This window comes from Carya illinoinensis, chromosome 1 (assembly GCF_018687715.1).
Source record: "Carya illinoinensis cultivar Pawnee chromosome 1, C.illinoinensisPawnee_v1, whole genome shotgun sequence".
Lineage (NCBI taxonomy): Eukaryota > Viridiplantae > Streptophyta > Magnoliopsida > Fagales > Juglandaceae > Carya > Carya illinoinensis.
This window is the reverse complement of record NC_056752.1, coordinates 48,745,880-48,768,094: the sequence shown is the minus strand read 5'-3', so window position 1 is coordinate 48,768,094 and position 22,215 is coordinate 48,745,880. Positions and strand designations below refer to the sequence as shown.

General features: G+C 37.5%; 4 protein-coding genes and 1 long non-coding RNA gene across 6 annotated transcripts; 1 reads left to right on the top strand and 4 right to left on the bottom strand.

Moving 5' to 3' along the window:
• Positions 1 to 1,100: 1,100 nt before the first annotated feature.
• LOC122280090 lies at positions 1,101 to 2,621 on the bottom strand. The gene is made up of 2 exons (XM_043091049.1): positions 2,170 to 2,621; positions 1,101 to 2,063 (listed from the first exon to the last, which is right to left on the bottom strand). The coding sequence occupies exon 2, from the start codon at positions 1,959 to 1,961 to the stop codon at positions 1,224 to 1,226; it is 738 nt and encodes a 245-aa protein (XP_042946983.1). The 5' UTR covers positions 1,962 to 2,063; positions 2,170 to 2,621; the 3' UTR covers positions 1,101 to 1,223.
• On the bottom strand, positions 2,146 to 4,923 carry LOC122300711. The gene is made up of 2 exons (XM_043111563.1): positions 2,366 to 4,923; positions 2,146 to 2,257 (listed from the first exon to the last, which is right to left on the bottom strand). Exons 1-2 carry the CDS (start codon positions 4,921 to 4,923, stop codon positions 2,146 to 2,148), a joined length of 2,670 nt encoding a protein of 889 aa, XP_042967497.1.
• A 4,305-nt stretch (positions 4,924 to 9,228) lies between these two features.
• On the bottom strand, positions 9,229 to 9,639 carry LOC122303223. The gene is made up of 2 exons (XR_006240635.1): positions 9,572 to 9,639; positions 9,229 to 9,465 (listed from the first exon to the last, which is right to left on the bottom strand). It is a non-coding gene; the product is annotated as an uncharacterized LOC122303223 (long non-coding RNA).
• Positions 9,640 to 17,258: 7,619 nt separating this feature from the next.
• LOC122280049 (auxin-responsive protein SAUR78-like) lies at positions 17,259 to 18,064 on the bottom strand. The gene has a single exon (XM_043091004.1). It carries the CDS (start codon positions 17,869 to 17,871, stop codon positions 17,515 to 17,517), a length of 357 nt encoding a protein of 118 aa, XP_042946938.1. The 5' UTR covers positions 17,872 to 18,064; the 3' UTR covers positions 17,259 to 17,514.
• Positions 18,065 to 20,667: 2,603 nt separating this feature from the next.
• LOC122280032 (17.4 kDa class III heat shock protein) lies at positions 20,668 to 22,090 on the top strand. 2 transcript variants are annotated; one of them, XM_043090995.1, is made up of 3 exons: positions 20,668 to 20,895; positions 21,192 to 21,447; positions 21,646 to 22,090. In XM_043090995.1, exons 2-3 carry the CDS (start codon positions 21,220 to 21,222, stop codon positions 21,898 to 21,900), a joined length of 483 nt encoding a protein of 160 aa, XP_042946929.1. In that variant the 5' UTR covers positions 20,668 to 20,895; positions 21,192 to 21,219; the 3' UTR covers positions 21,901 to 22,090. The 2 variants fall into 2 exon arrangements, with proteins under 2 accessions (XP_042946929.1, XP_042946923.1); XM_043090989.1 differs by having other exon boundaries at positions 20,669 to 20,847.
• The last annotated feature ends 125 nt before the right edge of the window (positions 22,091 to 22,215 follow it).

Sequence of the window (22,215 nt, the reverse complement as noted above, 5' to 3'; positions counted from 1 at the left end):
TAATCTTAAAATGATTTCCAATTCATTAATTGTATAGCTAACCATACTAGCATGATTTATGGTTAGCTCGGAGAAACCGATCAAGTAATGGATCCCTACATACCAACATATCAGAGCTGGGCATGAAAATGCTTTCGCCCATTAATGTCTTATGCGAGCATAAGTTTTCACCTGTTAATTATGTATAATAAATGAAATAGGATAAAAGTGTTATATCCCAGTAAATACATATTAATTAAGTTATAATAAATGTATTGGCCTGCTGCATAACATTCTTCTCAAATGAATTTACTCCAGTCACAATTCTTGTAATGCAATGCATATGTAATAACCTCTACCATCTACCATCTTCTAAGAAGGGTTCATATCCAAAAAAGAAGGGTTCCATTATCTAATACCGAATAACTGATCAGCACCATTTCCACACAATAAACAAGCATACATGTTTAACCCCTTCGTTCAGATTTCATGGCCCCACTTCGATGCAAACATGCCTCCAGGGTTTACACCACATATCTGGCTGAATAATTTCAAAATACTAAACAATATTTCGTTGCACTATTTATCACAAACCACTAGCCAATTCTTGTGATATATATATATATATATGTATATATATCAGTATTTAACTTTGAGGGCAATAAGGTAAGGGGCTATGCAGCATGTACTGAAGAAGTTTGGGGGATTGTAGTAATTAAAACAACTTGCTCTCTAGCTGCTTCATGGTACTCCCCAAGAATGTCGGCATGACTTTGTCCTCCAACTCCTCTTCGTTTATCCATCTACTACCATCATCCTTGAACTCGATCACCAATCACACCAGTCTCAAACTTGTGAATCTGTTCAATGCATTACAAAATACCAAATACCAAATCAGGCACTCCATGCATAAATCTTGAAGCAATAGAGGCTAGAGAATATGTGCACTGATACACACTTACTTTCCCATATTTTAATCAACACCCCATGCCTCCTTGAACCATAATTCATGTACGCCAACTACCCATGTATATTTTCCTTAAAGATTATTCAACTCAACACCCCAATATTGAACTGGTACATACAGTTTCAAATTATAATAAATACTGGAGTATATATTAATATGAATGGAATTAATTACAAAAGACACCATATGACATCTACCACATTACTAAAGGTATAATATGATGGATTATGTACTTGGAAGCTATATGATTAAGAAAAGGGTTTCTGGAAGTGAGACCTTAGCTTGAATCCCATCCTCGATGAGTGTCATTACTCGGAGAGCCTTCAACATTAGACTCCGCATCGGTGTCATCAAGGTCTTCCTCCTCACATGATCCATTAGACATGGTATCGCTAGAATTGAATTCTTCCTCATCTGAAATGTCGTCGATATTACCCAGGTTGTTGACATTGTGAGTACTTCCCCCAGCCAATGCGGTAGTGGCTATCGTGGCTGACTGAACATCTGGCCTTACCCATTGGGGGTTGTCGACATTATGCTCGGTGTCCACTGGTACTGCTTCTTTTGGAGTTTGTTCTTCTTGGAAGACATTGGACTCGCTAGGTTCATCTACATCATCATGGCGATCCAATTGTGGAACGTCATATACATTCCTATATGTGATCTTTTGCACAATGTGCCAAGAACCAGAAAATCTCGTGTCTTTGAGGTAAAATACTTGTGAAGCTTGGCATGCCAATATGAATGGCTCATCCTTATACCAAGTTCTACTATGATTGACACTTGTGAAATGCTCACCAACCCTGATCCCTCGAATTGGATCGCCAACATCAAACCAATCGCAACTAAATAACCACACACGCCGCCAACCCATGTACCTCACCTCCAATATGTCATTCAGAACACCATAGAAATCAACCATACTTGATTGGTGCTCACTTGTAACTAGAACACCACTATTTTGTGTCCTACGTCTCAATTCCCGGAGTTGTGTATGAAATCGTATACCATTCATTATACACCCAGAATATGAACCCACCCAAGGGTCAGGCCCACAAGCTATTGCATAAAGATCGTCAGATACTATGTGGGGATCCCTACCACGTAGCGCTTGAATCTAAAATAATGACATGAAGACAAGCAAGGCAATGGAAATGAATAAGTACGTATCTATTAATGGAAATAAAGTGGGGTAGATATTATGTAAGTCTTCCTGAACTTACACGTTTCCTGAACCACGATGGAAATTCAGCTTCATGCCGCCTTTCAATGTTATATAAGCTCTGCTCCTTCAAGATGTTGTAGTGCTCCCTACACGAAAGACATAAAGTATATTAACAAGCATAAAGTACCTAATCACTATCCAATTATGGTAGATTAAATTTATTTTTTGCCCATCAATTAGTTCAAGGCTCTTACTCCAAGAACTGTTCAATCTCGATGCAGTTGTTGAGGGCATACCATCGGGCAGTTTTAAATAGTTTCTTATCCAACTGGATAGGTGTTGCGATACCAAGTGGGTGGACTTTTTGATCAAAAATCCCAAAGGCTGATATCTCGGATGTTTGGACACCAACATCAATGTTTCGATCCTCTCGAGTGAAGCGAGTTGGTACATCATGTAGATACATTGATGCGAACGTCAAGCATTCAATATGAATATAAGCCTCAGCAATGGATCCTTCTGGTCGGGCTTTGTTTTTCACATACCGCTTAAACTTGCCCAAATACCTCTCGAATGGATACATCCAACGGTATTGAACTGGTCCTGCTAGCAACAACTCTCTGGGTAAATGGACAGCCAGGTGGACCATTACATCAAAAAAGTTTGGGGGAAATATTGTTTCCAACTTGCAAAGATTGAGGGCAATGTTAGACTCAAGTTGTAAAACTGCTTCTTTTTTGCATGTCCGTGCACACAAAATCTTGAAAAATGTGCTAAGTTCATTCAATGTGATACATATATCACGAGGTAAGTACCCTGCAATTGCTGCTGGCAATAGCCTTTGTAAAAATATGTGGGCATCATGACTTTTCATACCAGATATTTTACACTCGCGGACATTAACACAGCTTGAAATGTTAGATGCAAAACCATCAGGGAATTTTACACCTTTCAACCATGCACAAAAATCTTTCCTCTCATCTCCATGCAACATGAACTGTGCATGAGGAATAATAACTCGATCACCAACTTCTTTCAAATGTAATTCTTTCCTTATACCGAGTTCGGCCAAGTCTCTGCGAGCCTTGATACCATCCTTTGTTTTACCTGGAATATTCATCAATGTACCCAAAATATTGTCAAATATGTTCTTCTCGATATGCATAACATCGAGATTGTGTCTAAGTTTCAGAGCTGGCCAATAGGGTAGATCAAATAAGAGACTCCTTTTTGTCCAGTTTAACTCCTCAGGGGTGCGCTTTCTCCGCTTAGTACCCTTGCCAAAATCTACATGCCCAATGCTATTTAATTGGTGCATTATATCTTCCCCTGAAAGCTGCATAGGTGGCATGTGTAGATCTTCTTTTCCATTGAAAATATTCTTCTTGGTTCTGAAGATGTGCCCTGTTGGAAGGAAGCGGCGATGACCCATGTAACAATGCTTTCGCCCATTTGTCAACCAGAAAGAATCTGTATGCAGATTACAACAAGGGCATGCCAACTTCCCTTTAGTGCTCCAACCAGAAATGTTACCATACGCAGGAAAATCATTGATAGTCCACAATAAAGCCGCATGTAATCGAAATCGTTGGCCAACCATGGCATCATACGTATCAACCCCATTTTCCCACAACTCTAGTAGTTCATCAACTAAAGGGCGTAAGTAAACATCAATCTCATTCCCCGGTGATTTCGGCCCAGGAATTAGTGTAGACAACATGAAGAATGGATCTTTCATACATAGCCATGGAGGCAAATTATATGGAACTAGAATCACTGGCCATATGCTATATGGTTTGCTCATATTATTGAATGGGTTGAACCCATCAGTAGCAAGCCCGAGCCTCACATTTCGAGGATCTTGAGCAAACCAACGATGCTCGGCATCAAATGTGGTCCACACCTCCGAGTCAGCCGGATGGCGCAAAGTGCTTTCATCTTGTACCCTTTCTTCATGATGCCACCTCATGGATACAGCTGTTTTCTTGGACATAAATAGTCTCTGCAGCCTTGGCTTCAGTGGAAAATACCTCACTACCTTTTGGGGCACTGGTCGTTTAGAAGATGTGGCCGACAACCACCTAGAGGCTTTGCACTTAGGGCACTGTTGCAAGTTGCTATTTTCCTTCCAATAGAGTAGGCAATCGTTTGGGCAAGCGTGAATTTTAATGTATCTAAATCCCAACCCTCGCTCCAATGCACGTGCCTCATGAAAAGATTCTGGCAAGAGTGAATCAGGAAAAGCTGTTTTCAATAGTTTTATCAACATGTCAAAGGACTTTACACTCCATCCGCCAATAGTTTTGATATGGAGCAACTTAACAATGAATGATAATTTGGAAAATGAGTTGCAACCATCATAAAGTGGACGACGAGCATCTTCCAACAACTTCTCAAAGGTGCTCGGGTCGGGTTCAACCGTATTGGGCTCCCCGGGGTGTGGAGCCATGTCATCTTCTTCGCCTACATTGTTTGCCGCATGAATGTCACCCAACATATCGTCGATGTCATCAATATAACTATTGTCACCACCATCAGGTATATCATCTCCGTCCTCGGCCAAGAAACTAAACGGTTCTTGCTCGCCATGAAAGATCCAATTAGTATAATTTGGATCAATACCCGTAATAAACAAATGCCTATCTACCTCACTGATTGGCAAGAAGGAATTATTACGACATCTACGGCATGGACACTTCACTGTTGTACTTCCTTGAGCATGAGCTCGAGCCATTGTGAGGAATTGCCTAACCCCAATGCCATATTCCCTTGACCTAAACCTATCGGTGAGGTGCATCCAACTTTTGTCCATCTGAAAAAGGAATATTTCAACACTTGGTTTTAGATGTTTATAGACATCGGAGTATGCAGTGAAAAAAAGAGAGATATATTTCATAAGAGGAATAGTTGGTGTTTGTGCTCATTTAGAAAGCACTCTAGTGGTGGTATAGAAAAATAGGAAGTGTATGGGTGTTTTATGAACTTCTATATCTATAGGAGATCAAGTATAGAACTTCAGTATGGGGATGAAGTCATAAATACAGATATTTATGAAGGGTTCATGATCCCTCACAAAAGGCAATAGCATCCCATCAAAAAATGGACATGTCTGAATAATCCTAACTCCTATGTTAGCTCCAATCACCCATGATAGGAATGTGTAAGTATCAAAGGACTTGTGTGGTAGTGGGTGATGTCCATGTTTAGTTCTATTACAAAAACAAAAGAAGAAATGCATTGATATTATAATAAATCATCAATCCTTTAAAATGTTCCAAAATATAGATGTTTGGAAAAGTCATGCAACGAATTAGCTCACAAAGATGTAAGCATATAGCATGATCCAACCCACACTCAATGCATTTCTTCATGGTATGTAAAAGTAATTAATGGATGAAGCATGCTAACAGCCATTTTGACTTTGAAACTGTCAGAAATTTAACCAACAGTTCACAGTTATCTAGCATGGAGATAAATTGGTAATGTCTCCCAGGGGCATTACCAACTAACTACACACTACTGAATTGTGCACCACATACATTGGACCATTTCAAACTCATAGTTTTAAACCCCTCTCATATTAGTTACCATGTTAATATTAACACCCGATCACCTTGACTACTACAAACATGCATCATCCAAAAAGTACCTCATGAACCATGTCGCTTGATGGTCTTAGATTTGGAAAGATATGACTTTTAGTGTCAACATTAATTTATTCTTTATAAAACAATATTATTTATTTAATTTGTTAAAGCAGCCATATTAAAGAATCATGGCCACTAATTGGTATCTATGCAGCAGATTAATTGGCTGCAGCACAAGCAGCTCTTCACTCATTAGCACACATGTGTGGGTGCTAATGATTCCAGCCATATTAAAGAATCATGGCCACTAATTCCATGGCCTATCAACCCCTTCCCCCAAGAAAAAAAAAATGAAAAAGAAATAAAGAAACAAACGACATCTATCAGGATCATTATCATGAGCATTGTAGGTGGAGATGTGCAGTAATGGAGGTAAATAAGCTCTTATTTAGATAGATGTAAATGGTCACAGAAATTACAACTGTTGTAGTTTAATAAAATGCACAATAATTTCAGCTAAACCTAATTAAACAGAGCAAAATGAGGAGAGAAATAAATCTACATCAACCATAGGAAGTGTAAAAATAAATTGCGTAAGGGAATCTGAAGATATTGATCTAAGTGATGGAAATAACCAAACCCACAATAAACTGGAAGAAATACGTCAAAAATCAGGAGCAAGGGCAAGAGGTACAAAGAGGGGTGATTTATCACCGATTATATGCAGCCCAGAAAACATCTGAAATGTTTGCCAAAATGCATTTTCTATATAGATTAGAGGCTGAAATTTATATATATACCTTAATATTGTTGCGGCAGCAGGATTAGGGAAACCGAAATTCGTAGCTGGAGTTAAGGGAATTATATCCCAAATTCCCAATTTGTTTGATCTGTGCTGCAAATGGAGAGAGGCCGAGAGGGTCAAACCAGAACACACACACAGAGAGAGAGAGAGAGAGAGAGAGAGAGAGAGAGAGAGAGAGAGAGAGAGAGAGAGAGAGAGAGAGATACCTGCTGGGTGAGGTGATGATGCGTGACAAGGTTATCGGCGGCTTGAGGGAAGTCAGGGTGTTTTTCAGCTGCAGATCATGTATACGCATCGGGTTGGGAGAGAAGGAAAATAGGGGTTTAAATAAATCCCCTGTTTTACGGCGACACATCCGCCGCAATAGGTAATGCTGAAGCAAATACTATTGCGTCGCACAAATGTCGCGGTAATAACGTCAAGACCGCCTTATATTGCATTTCGCGGTCAATTTTATTGCGGCGAAATAATTGTCGCCGCAATATGCCACCTGTTGCGTCATTATATGGGTCGCCGTAATAAAATGGGCTGTATATCACTCTTCCGTCCAACGCATAGAACGCCGGGAAAAAAACAGCCGCAAAAACTCAAAAATGTTGTAGTGGAAGTTTGCCGCAGTGCTCTAAATCTACCCCTCAAGTTCCCCTAAAATACAACAAAAAATCAAGTCTTTGGGATTTGTCTGCTTGCATAGAAAAAGAAATCAGAAAAAGGAAAAAACTCTCGTTCGATTTATCCTACACCGATGATTCGATACCTCTGGCCCTATGGGGTATAATTGAACATCCCAGTATATCACTTAGTCACATTTTTTTGTGACTTTTAAATACCATACACTTTCACATGAACATGTGCATACGTATGTACGCATGTAAATGAAATCATGGCAAATACCAAATACACCAGTAAAGTATTGGGGCATCACAGCACAATTGTGCATGATCGAGCCACAAGAGTGGCCACTTAACGCAAATGCTTAAGGATAAGACCATATTCAAATCACCCTTCAAAGGACCCCACTTAGATGGGACCAGTAGGTAAGGATCCTATAAAATTGCAGCATTTCATTTAATATGAAAGTGTGGGCATTATCTTATATATACCAACAACCAGTTGAATACTTGGTTTGGTTTCATATATTGGATCATTTTACAAGACAAATTTGTAACTCAAAATGACTTCATCCATTCGGTTTCCAAAAGGCATACAAGTTTCTAAATGCACTCGTAAAGAAATGAAGTACGATCAACCATTCTAACCAAATGTAAAAGTCATCACATCCATATATAAGAACATGGACTACAACTTCCGAAAACCCATTATGAAAGGCAATATATCACCAAATAAGCCGAATAAGGTGGAATCATGGTTGCTCATCTGATTCCCACGTGCTTAAAACTCTTCGAGCGTTTTTTTTTCTTTTTTTTTTGGGGGGGGGGGGGGGGGGGGGGGGGGGGGGGGTGTGGGGGTGAATTTCCGAGCCCAGGAATACCCTTTAATATCCCATAACTTGTGGAGGATAATATTCAAAGCAATTGCTCGTGTGCTTCTTGGTAATGATAAAACTTATGACCATTTTTCCAACCAAAACAGCGATTTTCAATGAGGGAGCCACGAATAAGTCTGATACACGATCAACTTCAACTGGGTACATATTGGATTAAATATGAACTATATATAAGCTAAATTTTTAGAGAGAGAGAGTGAGAGAGAGAGGATTACCTATGTCATTGTTGTTTGCGTTACGTCACCGTCAACGCCACCGCCACCCTGTCCCGTAGAACCAGAATACTGCGTCTGTCACCGCTCATCGTCGGGCTATGCATAAGCACTCCTACATTCGGCAAAGAAGATGCTTCGAGTATCCCCTAAGGACCATGGTCCCTTCTCGTTGTCATTAATTTTCCAATGGGCTATTCAAGTTGGGGCTCAGATTCTGTGAAGAATTGAAACGCCTTTTTGGTGGATTCAACAGGCCAGTAAATAGATCGCAATTAGTGTAATTTGCTTAAATGTGAACTCCCTCGGAAAAATATTTTGAAGTTGGGTCTCGACTCTCGAGTTGGAGAGGAGAAGGGTTACGGGATAAAAAGATTTATAAAAGTAAATTTACAATTATACGAAAGTTATACATATTATATAATAAAAATTATTTTTTCATAATAAATTATGTTGATTTATAATTTTATTTTTATAAAAAAAAAAATTATAACTAAAGCTATTCTCAAACGGCAATAGCATACACGACAGGTGCATGCATCTGTCTCGGGATCCCGACTACAAATTCGGGTAATATATATCTTGAGTGAAAGTTGATCGCTTTCTCACTGCTTCAATTACCTGAGTCTATGTGCTGCTGTGATGCTTCACATTCTCTACTATAATCTTAGAAAGAGTAATTTCTCTTAAAATCACTCATAAAATCCAGTTTTCGTCTCACAAGTAGTAAATCACGTGTTGGTAGGAGGCAAGAAATAGCGACGTTAATACATTGGATCGGCATATATATATACCTTTTAGTAGGCCTGCAACCCGATTAAAAATAGTTGGATATGTGCCTGATCTGATATCTGACCCAAATGGCAAAGCTCGCCAACCCGACCCGACCCGTCCGCATGTACGGACGGATATATATATATATTTTAATTTAAAATCTGAAGGTTCGTGTAGGTGAGTTGATTATCTATTTGTTGTCTTTCCCATACGAATCAACATCAATTCATTATTAAGGAGTGAGCAAAATACTAGTACAAAACTATCAATAAAAAAATTACAAAATAAACATATTTTTCTATACAATTACTGTTAAAACCATTAAAACCTATTAAAACCAATTCCATAGTTTGAGAAGGCAGCAACAAAATTCCCCTGCATCCCTTATAATTCAAAAACCTCCGCTCATCCTTGGGCTTCCAAAGCTACTACCTACATTCCATTTTAATCCACCATTTTGCAAGTGAATCTACAAATCCAATATCAAAGATTTAGAAACTAACATTGGGGAAAATCAAATTAGAATTTTTAATTCATACAAATCATATACAAATGAGTGAAAATAAAAATCATACCATTCATATAGAGCATAAGCCTTGAGTTACTCCTCAATCTCATCATAATAAGCAAAGCTTGATTTTGGGCCAAACTCTAAAAAAACACATGATGATTATTAAAATGATATAAAAATAAATATTATGAAAAAATTTAATAAATATGTAAATAAAAAATAAATTCATTACCTAATTCCGCCTCAAAGCTTTCAATATTATCCAAAGAGGCACGAAGATCAATGGGTATTGGATCCTTCAACCAATTTTGTGTACAAACAAGTGTCTCAACTGTTCTTGGAGATAGTGAACTACGAAATGGGTCAAGCACACGACCCATTGCACTGAAGGCTGACTCAGAAGAAACTATAGAAACGGGAATGACCATTACATCCTGTGCAACTTTTGCCAAAATATGATATTTTACTTTATTGATCTTTCACCAATCCAAAATATCAAAATTTGGAGCTCGTGCCTCACATCCATGTTTTAAGTACTGATCAATCTCTGATTTGTTTATCAAATTAGACTCAATAATTTCTTACTCATACTCAATCCAAAAACTCTGTTGAGAATCAGAATCAATCATAGTAAGATCAACTGAGGAATGAGGCTCAGAATAGGAAACTCCACTTGAACTCCCATACAAAATACTATACTCTCAGTAAATGTCCATCATCAAGTGTTTCACTATTGCAATCATTTTTCGACTAAATTACCACCATATATCTTTTTGAACCAAAAATATAAAAGACTAAATTTGCATCTTGGATCAAGAACAACAGCAATAAATATCAACAAGTTTGTCATTTCAATTGATCCCCAATATTTGTCATACTTAATCTTCATATTTTCCGTCATACATTTCAACACTGCATCATTACTTTGACTCATTTTTTACAAACGTGATTGTATGTCACAAAACTCCTAAAAATATGCATTAGATGTGACATATAAAGAGCTAGAAAGTCTCACAGTAGCATCATAAAAAATCTTCAAAAACTTTATCAATACTCTAACTCTCTCCCAATTATTAGAGTTAGGGGGCCCAAGTTCACACTACGACAATAACGAACAAAAGAATCATCATCTTTCTCCAACGGCAAAAAAAGTTTTTTATATGTTTATGCAACTTCTAGTATTAGATAAGTCGAATTCCATCTCGTGGAAACATCAAGACATACCAATTTTGTACAATCAATTTTCTCCTTCTCTATACACTTTTTGAATTTCTCCATTCTTATGGGAGATGATCTAACATACCTAACTGCATTGCGCACCCTTGTGATTGAATCATCACAATCTCTTAACCCATCATTCACAATGAGATTCATTATATAGGTACAACACCTGATGTGAATATATTTCCCTTCAAACAAGTGACCTCCTACAAACTTTCTCAAATATTCAATAGCAACATTATTTGAGGAAGCATTGTCAACTGTAACAGTAAAGATTTTGTCAATGCCCCAATCTTGTAGACATGAATCTACACACTTTCCAATAGTTTCTCCTTTATGATTAGGAATCAACAAAAGTTTAAAATTCTTTTGTGTAGTTTCCAGTTAGAGTCAACAAAGTGTGCAGTAAGACACATATAATTTAATTTTTGAATTGATGTCCATGTGTTGGTGGTTAAACTAACCCGCCCAACCGTCTTAAAAATTTTCCTTAACTTCTCATTCTCCATTTTAAACAGTTTAATACAGTCTCTTGCTGCAGTGGTTCGAGATGGTACTTGAAACCTTGGTTCAAGAGATCTACATACCTTCCTATATCCCTGGGCTTCTACTATCCTAAATGGAAGCTCATCACAAATGATCATTTCAGCAATTGTCATTCGTACAGTTTCCGAATCAAACTTATGTGCATTTGCCGAGTTACTAACATCACTATCTCCAACTCCCTCAAGAGGCCCATCACGACTCATATTCTGTTGATCCGTAAGTTTGATTCTATGGGGATGTTGTTTACAAATATCAAGATATTGCAGCATACTTGATATACCATGTCTTTTGGGATGACAAGAGTAAAGCTTGTGACAATAATTACACTTCGCTTTTGGGTCATTTAAAGGGCATTCATCTATTTTAGTGAAATGATCTCACACGACTGAGGGATCTTAATTTGCCATCCTTTCACGAGGAGGGAGACTTGTGTCACTAGACAAATTAATATTTGATGCCTTTTGTGATCGGTTATCCAAATGAGTAACCGTCTCATTATCTCTTAAATTGGTATGAGTGTCACTTTCGAAGCAATCCATATATGAACTGACATATAATATTACATACAAAAATCAAGATATTAGTAATGCATCCAACCGCACACACACAAATATAAAACTGGTACAAGAAAGGAAAGCTTCCAAGTGTTTACTTTATGGCATAAATATTGCAGTGAGAATTATAATTATGATTATTTGTTTATTGCAGGGTTTTATGGCATTAATTTAAGAATAATAAATGATTTCAAGGCCACCAACATTATATAATCATAGCTGTTCTAAATTTACATTACCATAAATTTGTCCCCGTACCAAAACAAGGAATTGCTTATTAATAAAAATGAACTGTGTTGAGAAATTCTAGAACTTTATGCCAAGAGAGCCAGCCAGTGTAATTTGCAAGAAAAATAAAAAGTATGTATTAAAACTGAAGAACAGAGGAGGATAACAAGAACAAGTAGTCTCGCAATGCATGAGCTGAAGAATTATTCCAAGCATTTCAAACAAATATTCAACCTAACTATGAGCACTGAATTTGGTTATGGATATCTGCATTTGGTTCTTTAATGAAAGGGTTTATTGTTTTATACATTATGGTATGAAAGGGAAAAGCCATGATATTACTACTAAATGCTAAGCTTTAGCATAATCAGATAAGAAAGTGGAAAGTGATGTTCGTATCACAGAAGTACTACAGGCATAAAGAGATTTCACAAAAATAAACTCACACACTAATATGGCTTCATGTAATACATTATATCTATTTTATAATAAAAATAATTTTATAATTAGATACGACATCAAGCAATGTCAACTTGTGAGTTTATTTTTATGAAATTTATTTGTGGCTAAACATTTTTCATTCTGTCATGAAGAGCAAGTATTAAGGTAAATATCAGCAGTCATTTAAAAAAAAAAAAAAACCCCTGCACAAAGTAGCTCTAAATCAGAATGCCTGTGCCTAAATTGCACTCCATTGTCAAAGTTTCCAAATCAAAATTTAGTGCTTAGCGTCAACACCTTCACAAAATTAAGCTCCACTGCTCAAAAGGCCTCCATTGATTAATACATATCCAAGTTTCCACAAGCCCTGAGTAAACCCAATACAATTTCCCAATCATTCAAAGAAATCCTTACAATGGCTATTTTAAGACATCCACTACTTTCACACGAAGAAATGCAGTTATCATCTTATCTTTTGGTCAATTTTGCAAACATGATACAGACAGAACAAGAAAAATCTATTGAGTCCAGGATTCCAGCTCAAGCATCTAAATATGGTCACTTCTATTAATCAACCATTTTGATGAGGAATGCCTCAAAACTAAACTAATCCTGAAGTGCATTGTCTATATTCAGAATGACAGAATTCTTATCTATGTCATCTTTGCCAAAAGAGCAAAAAGCAGCCAAACCAATCGGAGACATAATATAACCCGTCAAAGAAATAGTGTAGAACAATGAACTTCAAAAAAAGAACAGTTTGTAGAGGACTCGCTTCTCTAATTGCCAGCATAATTGAATGAACACATGAAATGGGAATTTCAAGCAGTTCTCTACCTCGAAAAAAAAAGGGCAAGGATGAACATTCGAGTAAAAATTATGTATTCCATTCGTTGTAGAAGAACAATCGAAGAGAGTAGCGAAAAATATATGTTTATATATTTGCCATACACAAGATTCAGCAAAAGACAGAGCTGTATGCAGCAAAAAAAACTGCAGAAAAATGCCCAGAAAAATTCATGAACTTACATAATGCCAGTCCCTAAAATATCAAACTCGAGATGTATGCAGGAGTGATCAGACTCAGGTTTGTGAAGCTCTTTTTGACCAACAACAGTAACTCTTCAGGAAAAAGAATTAAAACCAACTTCAGTAAACACTAATAAAAATGACATAACCAAATGCAGATATCCATATCAATGCAGTTAGAAACGAAGCTCTAAAAACAGAGAGAGGATCATCTTTTTATTGCAAACAGAAAGAGGAAGGATCCAGGGCACAAAATCATCGCTCAGTTTAGGGGAAAATGCGTTTAATAGAGGGACTTACCGGCTTGGACAGCGAAGACGAACGGTGAAGTCGAACGGAAAAGTCTAACAGCGAAATCGAACGGCGAAGTCGAACGGCAGTGGCTAGGGTTTCTAAAACTAAGAGAAAGAGCTTGTGCAGTGAAAGCGTATAGCGGATCTATTAGTTTCGACCAATATAGATTTCTCTCAACCCGTAGGTGACTTGGATCCGAAGAACCCGGCATTTGTCGGGTGGGCTCAATTCGGTTGCACAGGACGGACCGGTCCAAAGCCTTTTTTACACACCCCTACCTTTTAGGTATTTTCCAGAAGTGGACCATTTCTTTTTGTCAATCTCAATCTCAGAGTCACTACTGACATGTTCGGTCCAGTACGTACCCCTTGTAGGTCAAACACCCCCCCCCCCCCCCCCCCCCCCAAAAAAAAAAAACCAGGCCATGTCATGCCAAAACCGCGAGTAGAACAAAGAGCCAGCAAATTAAGGTTTATTTCCTAAATTTAAAAGCAGTACTTGATCGAAATGAAGTTTCTAGATCTTAGGGTTAAAAGATTTATTGGAGGTGAGAGGATTTCATGGAGTTGATGTATAGCTCAGGTGAATAATATGGCTTCTGCAATGAGGGATGATGAGAAGGTCCAAGAGAAACAATCTTGTGTGCACTGTTTGGTCATGAAGATCAGAGAGTTATTTTACGAGTGACAAACAATGAAAAACCAAGCCAATTACACATCTGAACAACGTGTCGTGTATAGTATAAATTGGCTAACCCGTGTCGATTGGTGTCAGTCTTGTATGAATTTTTAGTCTGCCTTGCTTTTAAAAAGTCACATTTTTTGTTTGAATTACTCTGATATTTTGCTTTTCTTATGATAAGCCTTAAGCTGACCCCTCAAAAACAAGAAAAATAAAAGAAAACTGACTTCATTGCTAGGCCCACGTGCTGTCTAGTCTAGTCTCACACGTGAACGAGAGAGATTGTCAGAAAATATAATATATTCGACCATTTTTTATAAAGGTAAAGTATTAAGACAAAGATGGGTAATTAATCTTATCCTTAAAGCAGCAAGTTAGCATTGTGGACACTAAAATGGAAAACAATACCGCTACAGAAATTGTTTACCGAAACTTTTTTTTAATTTTTTTTTACTTAGTAATTAAATAAATATTTTAAATAAATATGTGATTTTTTTTATTTTTTAAAAATATCTAAATGGTTTAAAAAAATGGTGAAAGAAAAAAAAAAAACTACTAACTGATTGATAAAAAATATTTTATGAAAATCTTACGTAACAACGTCCTCCTGCAATATTGTACTGCAACTAGTATTTTTAATTTTACTATTATATTTTATAATTGAGTTTTGTTAAATATAAATAAGTTTATATGCTAATTTACGTACTGATAATTCTTTTATTTAAAAAAATATATAATTATTTTTTTGAAAAAATAATAAAATTTTTTATCTCATAAAAATTATTTTTATTTTTAATTTATATCGTTTTGTTAAACATATATTTTATATATCGATATTGATATACAAATTGATATATGAAGTGTAATTATAAAAAGAATTTTTTTTTTTTTTTTATAATTAATAATGGATGCCAAGTTGGTAGTCGCAACTTTTTAAGCACGGAAGAGTACCACTACGCCTACCGTGAGTGTAAATGAGAATCTGAAATGGGTCTCGATAAGGGTAATTTTATTTATTTATTTTATTTATTTTTAAATAGATATATTTATTAAAAATTTATAATATTATTAAAAAAATGTTTTCTAAATCGTTAAATAAAAAAAAAATGTCAAACCTAATTTGGACCAACTGTCGGCGAGAGTAGCACAGAAAAATGTACATCAATTGTGTACGAAATCAGAGTACAGGGGACAAAGGTTACAGTCCTTTTGACACTCAAAGCAGCGCATTGGGTCTACTTTCCTTCTCTCTAAATCCACGTTTCTGTCGCAACTTGTCCTTATTGTTGCCAGTTAGAGGGACCATTGCGGGCCAGTTTATGTTTTGGTTGCTTCCCTTCATATTTTATTCCTCCTCCCTCCTTTTTTTTCCCTTCTCTCTGAGCTATTTGTACTCATAATAATATCAAAATATATATAATCTGGCAGCCAAATGGAGCTGCTAGTGGGCAAGGCCCACGGTAATCGCACACCGTTTATTGGCCGATTGCCCCCGCATAAGCAGGCTTCTATCCTGCTCCTAGTGCTTTGAGCCACTGCCTGTCCAGACCATTATTAACTGTGAAGCAACCTGGGGGCGAGCGGGCGGCATCATATAAGCCACTGGTTTCGTTACCGTCTTGGCTGGCTGCTCAGATGCTGGACCATGAGCCATGCCTTCATCTGCAACTTCTGGGGTCGTGAAAGTGTTAAGACAGTTTGTAACTGCAAAGACAAATTCAAGGCTGAACTGTCACATGCGATCCTAGAAAGAAAGTACTTAAGACAATAAGATGACGTCTTTGTCAAGTAGCCCTTACTATCCCAAGGGATTTTAACCACCAAACCATTGATTAATTCAATCCAGTCCCACTTTCCCTGTGTTATCAACGGTGTATATATAATGGTCACTTCCATTTTCTTCTCGTACGTGTATAGTTTTTTATTTTTTTATTTTGGTAAGAAATTGTTAACCTTTGCTAAGCAAAGTGTCTGTCCTCCAATACAAACAGCCTTTGTGACAATAAAATGTGCATCAATTCATGTTTGTATATATGCCACAGAAGCATCTCTAACTAACTATCCAATCATTTGCTTATTAAATTAATGTTCCCCCCACATATAAGTTCTTATTAACAATAATCTCATTATTCTAATCTACGTTCTACCGTCCCCCGTCGGTATTGTTTGTCATCGCCGGCAACTCGAGCGCCTACAAAAGCCAACCATTGGTTTGGGACTCTGAAGAGATCTATAGAAAAATTCCCGACATTTGCTCGAGAAGTATATGTGACGAAGTTGTTGTTTGGGATTTGATGCCATAACTCGTTGATCAATCTTACCAGAAAACATATGATTAGGTCCACCATCGATCAATACGCTCTAAATAATTAAGGAGGTTGACAAAAACTTCATAGCACAGTATAGTAGGACCCAAATTAGGGCGAGCCGTATTCGTGCAAGTTGGACAAGAATTTTCTTATTATCCGTCAGCAACAGTACTAAATTTCATTAATTTGTTTTTGTTTCGTTATATGGTTATTATAATTAAATGATAGTTATAATTTTTGGATCTAGAGTTTGCTTTAGCTGAGTAGCACATGAGCCCGAAGGGTTGTGTGGTTTCCAAGGGGCTTCTAATTAAGTGGCCTGCAATTCAAGCCACCACCCTGTGGGGTTAAGCGTTTGATTACTTTTAGAAAGCTATACATGAGAAAGAGAAAAGAGAGAAATTCGAACGACAACGACGACGAACTAACAAGCAATCACTCAAAAAAATTAAAGTGGTAACAAATCTTCAAAATAATGATGAATAAGAGTTCCTTACAACCAGCCTAATCAATTCTTTAACATCACGATCTCCGTTAAAATGAAATGGGTTATAAATATTCATCCAACGGTCAAACATTAATACACGCATATTACTAATGGCTACCATTAACCCTACTCATATAATCTTTACAAACTAATTCGTTGAATCTTGTTGGAGTTTGATCATCCATGATCATTATCATCATCACTGCAGTACTCGAATTCAGCAAGTGTAGAACTCAACAAGCTCATCCATGGACCCCAACTGAGTCTTAGCATTCTCAAGCATCCACAGCAAGTGCTCAAACAGAACCACCTCACAAGCAACCGCTACCCCATCATTATGTTCACCGGTCGACGACTTGTCCACCAGCTCCTGAAAGAGAGGGTGCTCAATGATTTCGGAGCTTACAAGGTATCGCCGCCGAGACTTTCCCACGTAAACAGCATGAAGTTCCCTCGACGCCTGATCGGATTCGTTTGCGGCAGCCACGGAGCTGGCGGTGCGGGTGAGCTTGGGGAATGAAGGCCATCTTTTTATGGCCGACTTGAGCTTTGTTAGCTTCCCGTTTTTGGCCATCTTCGAAAGTGTTTGATGGGTTTCTGAAACAGTGTACCGAATCTTTGAAAGTGTTTAATGGGTTTTGAATATGGAATTAAGAGAGGGAAAGAGATGTAGATCAGGCTAGCTAGCTAGGCCGGGTCTCTGTTGTGAATGCTGTGGGGATAGAGGGAGGGAAGGTTCGTATATAAAGCCATGGAGGAGAGGGAGAGAGAGAGAGGGGGGACAAAAGTGCATGGCCCACTGTTCGACACCAGCTAAGAATGAGATATGAAGCAGCAAAACCAGTTGAGCCTTGTTTGGCGTCTGGTGAGAGTGGGACTACTGCAGTACTGTCTATCCATAGCTTTTAGAATGATCTGTGTCTTTGTTGTGTATGTACGTAGCTATCCTTCCCGACACTTAAATTTCTTTTAATTATTCCGGAAGTAAACAATTATCATGACCATTTCACTGTCTCTTTCTAATGGACGTAAACGTCACGAGTATTGTAAAAAGAAGAATTATTCGACCATCTCGAGATAAACAAAATTTGGTACATCGATCACAAATGAAGATCAGATGGGCATACATGAGGCCGTAAAGCAACGAAGACGTAATAATTAGAGTAACCACGCAAATAATAAGGTGGTATCATTCACTCTAAGTGGTTGGTTCTTGCTCTTGTTCTTGTCTATACTTCTACCATTAACAGCAACGAAGTTAAGCTGTTGGTTGGTGAGCAGCCCACCAGCTTCCATCCGAAAAAACAACCGGTTTTTGTTTCCAACAAAGAATATAAACTAACCTTTGACATCTTTCACCTCTATACTTTATTACCTGCATTGTATTCGCTACACCTCTTGTCTTTACTTTTGGATGCTTTATTAGTACTATATTTTTGTAAGTCGAGCTAACTTTTTCTAAAATAGATGTTGTTGTTGAAAATAATTTAAAAAAAAATTGTATGATTGTATCCTATTTATTGTTATAATATATTTTCATTTATTTCTAATAAATTAAACAAGAATGTTAATCTATCAAGTATCAAACCAAACAGAAATAATGCTTCATAACTTTTAATGTTATCAGTATATATGTGGATGTTAGTGCTATATGTACTTATAGTTTTATTTACACTTTTACTTACAAGATTCATCTGGTTAGTTTTTTTTTTTTTTTTTTTTTTTTTGAATTTCAAATTTCATGATTTTTAACATATCAATAACTGACACGTGGAGAAGTAAGTTTTTTATAAGTTTTTGTTAAGTACATTTAGCATTTTCCATATCTATAATCTTAAAATATGTAAGTTTTGAATAGGTCATTACGAGACTTATATATTTTAAATTTGTACAAATTATCGCTCTTTAAACATTTAAAACCACTAATAATTAGGTGCAGACTGAGGTCCAACATTCCAGCAAGTAATCATTCTGTTCCAACGGTATTTCTTCTTAATTGCAAGCAAGCTCGAACAAGCTGTACGTTAGATAATAGATATAGGATACCTAACAGTAAGCCACGCTTAATTTGGTTTCTTGTCATGCCCCCCTTTTGCTTTAATTTGCTAGCTCTCGTCTTGCAGGTGGGCCTCATCATCTTCATCATCTTAATCACACTATAAAACAGGAAATATAAGTTGAGGCTTTGTTCTTTGTCCCGAAAGAAAAAAACATGCACAATAATTTGGTCTGGCTCATAATCGAAAAGGATTAGGAACATTCAAATTACTCTTGTTGGGAGGTAATCAAGGCATTATATATATATATATATATATTTATATATGTTGCAATGCAGCTCCCACATGTTGTTGTTCTCGATCTCTTCCTCGATTGATATACGGCTCAATGAATAAAATGATCTTAAAATCTCGAGTATATATGGTTGTTAGGATTAGCCACTTAGGGGGCATGTGCTCGAGGACATGATCAGGTTTTGATTATATATATATATATATATATATATATATAAATGGAAGATTTTGAGAGCTTGGATCATGTGCTTAATTTACAAGAAACATCATAAATAATCAATGCATTTTTAAAAGAATCGATCGAGTCGTGTAATTAATAAATTGTAGGATATTAATAATCATGTTCGGTTCCGAATTAATAATCATGGGATCACACATCCCATGTACGAACCCAAGGATCATCGTCTACTTTTCTTATTTTCCCAACCAAAAAAGTGCCCTAGTGCTTGTAGCATGATAATTAAGATTATGTTCGGGATGTTTTCAGACCTTCTAAGACTACTTTACTATTATTTACAAATAGTACTATTTATAGACGATTTGGAATACTCTTAAAATACAAATGTACCCTATGAGAAAATCACACAGCTTTAACTTGTTGTCAGATGGTCAACAGAAAGTCCTTGTGTGTTTGTTGAAGAAAATGAAATTTTCCACAAGACCAACAACTCTTGTTTTTTTAGGGGCTTTAACAACACGGTTATCTTTTCTCCTCGTGCAAACCATCTCGGTTAATTCAAGTTCTTTTTTTTTTATTTCAATACATGGGCCTCCAAAGGGCCTCACAAACCCAATAACTTGCTCAATCAAATCAAAGAAATGGCGAGTCCAATGTATTGCAGAAAAGAACCATAATCATGGGCCTGACCGAAGAGCTTCAGAGCCTGAATTCCCTGACCACCCGCCATTTGATTGGGCTAGACGGCAGACTTGCCGGTTAATAGCCCAATGACGGGCTTTAACTTCAAAGCCTGTTGTTTGGGACCAACTTGTTGATACGTCAACATACAGTTAACCGTTAAACGATCGAGGGTTTCGCACTAGCCTGGATAAATACACGTGTAAGCCTCCAAATGCCAAAGCTCTTTCCAGACCCTTCGGGTGACCCTCTCGAACTTTCCTACCCCTTTGCTTTCATCCATTTATAGCAATCCCCACATTATCTCGGCAAACAATCTGCTGCTTGGACTTACTGTCTTCGTTGAATAATCATCTTCTTGCACTAATCAGGAAGCCCACTCTTATTTAGGCGTCCATAGGTAAGCAGCAGGGGTTCCTCACTTTCTCGGAAAACCAAACAGAGGATGGTAAAGTGTTTTGTTTTTCAATTTTATTTGGTTAGTTACTGCCGAACCCCTAGACATGGATCGACATTAATGAGATGCTCACACTCTTCATTCGTTGGCATTTTGCTTCACTTTTTATAATCTCTCCCTTTGCCCTAGGGAAAAGCAGAGTCTGGGTTCCTAAATTTGGGACAACGGGATTATGTCATAATATTGGTCTTATCCATGGGCTGCTGTAGTTTCTTGCTTAAGGTTTTTTTTTTTTTTTTTTTTTGACAGGAACTAATGTGATAAATGTATTTGTCTACGCTTTACAGGACATCTGTGGGCTGTTTAGGAGTGAAAATGAGTCGTGTTGTTGCGGACTCGAATGGATTCGTTGGGGACTGGGCGTCGGCGGTGAGCCAGCTGTTCAATTTCCCGGAGAGCGGTGAGAAACTAATGTCTACTTCGCGGCCGCCGCAGTCCAATGAGAACAAGGGCGTGTTGAGCATTCCGGCTGACATTTTAGAGACTCCCAAGGAGTACATTTTCTACATGGACGTGCCTGGTCTGTCCAAGTCTGATATTCAGGTGCATCTTTCTATCCTAACTTCTCATATAGCCGTGTTTATATTTCGCGTAGCGAATGCGAGATGGGAGGATGGTTTTTGAAGTAGTCTCTCCTCTTTGTATTATCCCCTGTTCATATTGTGTACTTCTCCATACCAGGATGGTTGCTGAAATCTCTTTTTTGGTATTGTTTTCTGTGCATTAATGAATCTGTTGCAGGTGACGGTCGAAGATGAGAACACTCTTGTGATCCGTAGTGGTGGTAAGAGAAAACGTGAAGATGGCGAGGAAGGCTGCAAGTACCTCAGGCTTGAGAGGAGGGTACCCCAAAAGCTCTTGAGGAAGTTCCGCTTGCCCGAAAATGCGAATGTGTCGGCCATCACAGCCAAATGCGAGAATGGGGTTTTGACTGTGGTGGTTGAGAAGCTTCCTCCGGCAAACAAGCCCAAAACCGTGGAAGTTACTGTTTCCTAAAAGAATATGGGGGGTTTCACAGAGGGGAAGGACAGCTTTGAGTTTCCAGTTGTAGTCGCTCATTTTTAGCTTTAGGTCTTGCTTTTCGATGGGATGAGGTAGCAATGTACAACGGTCGTATTCATGAGTTTGTGATCGTCATGGACTTGTATTATGATTCATTTAATGGTAGTTTAATTAATCATTGTAATCGCTGTTTGATGGTTATCTTATGGTCCTCACTGTGTTTGCCGGAAAGCAGTATAGACTATGGATTTTCAAGTGATACGGGGAGACAGGCCAATGCTAGAAAGTTGACTCTGGTACTTGGCAGAG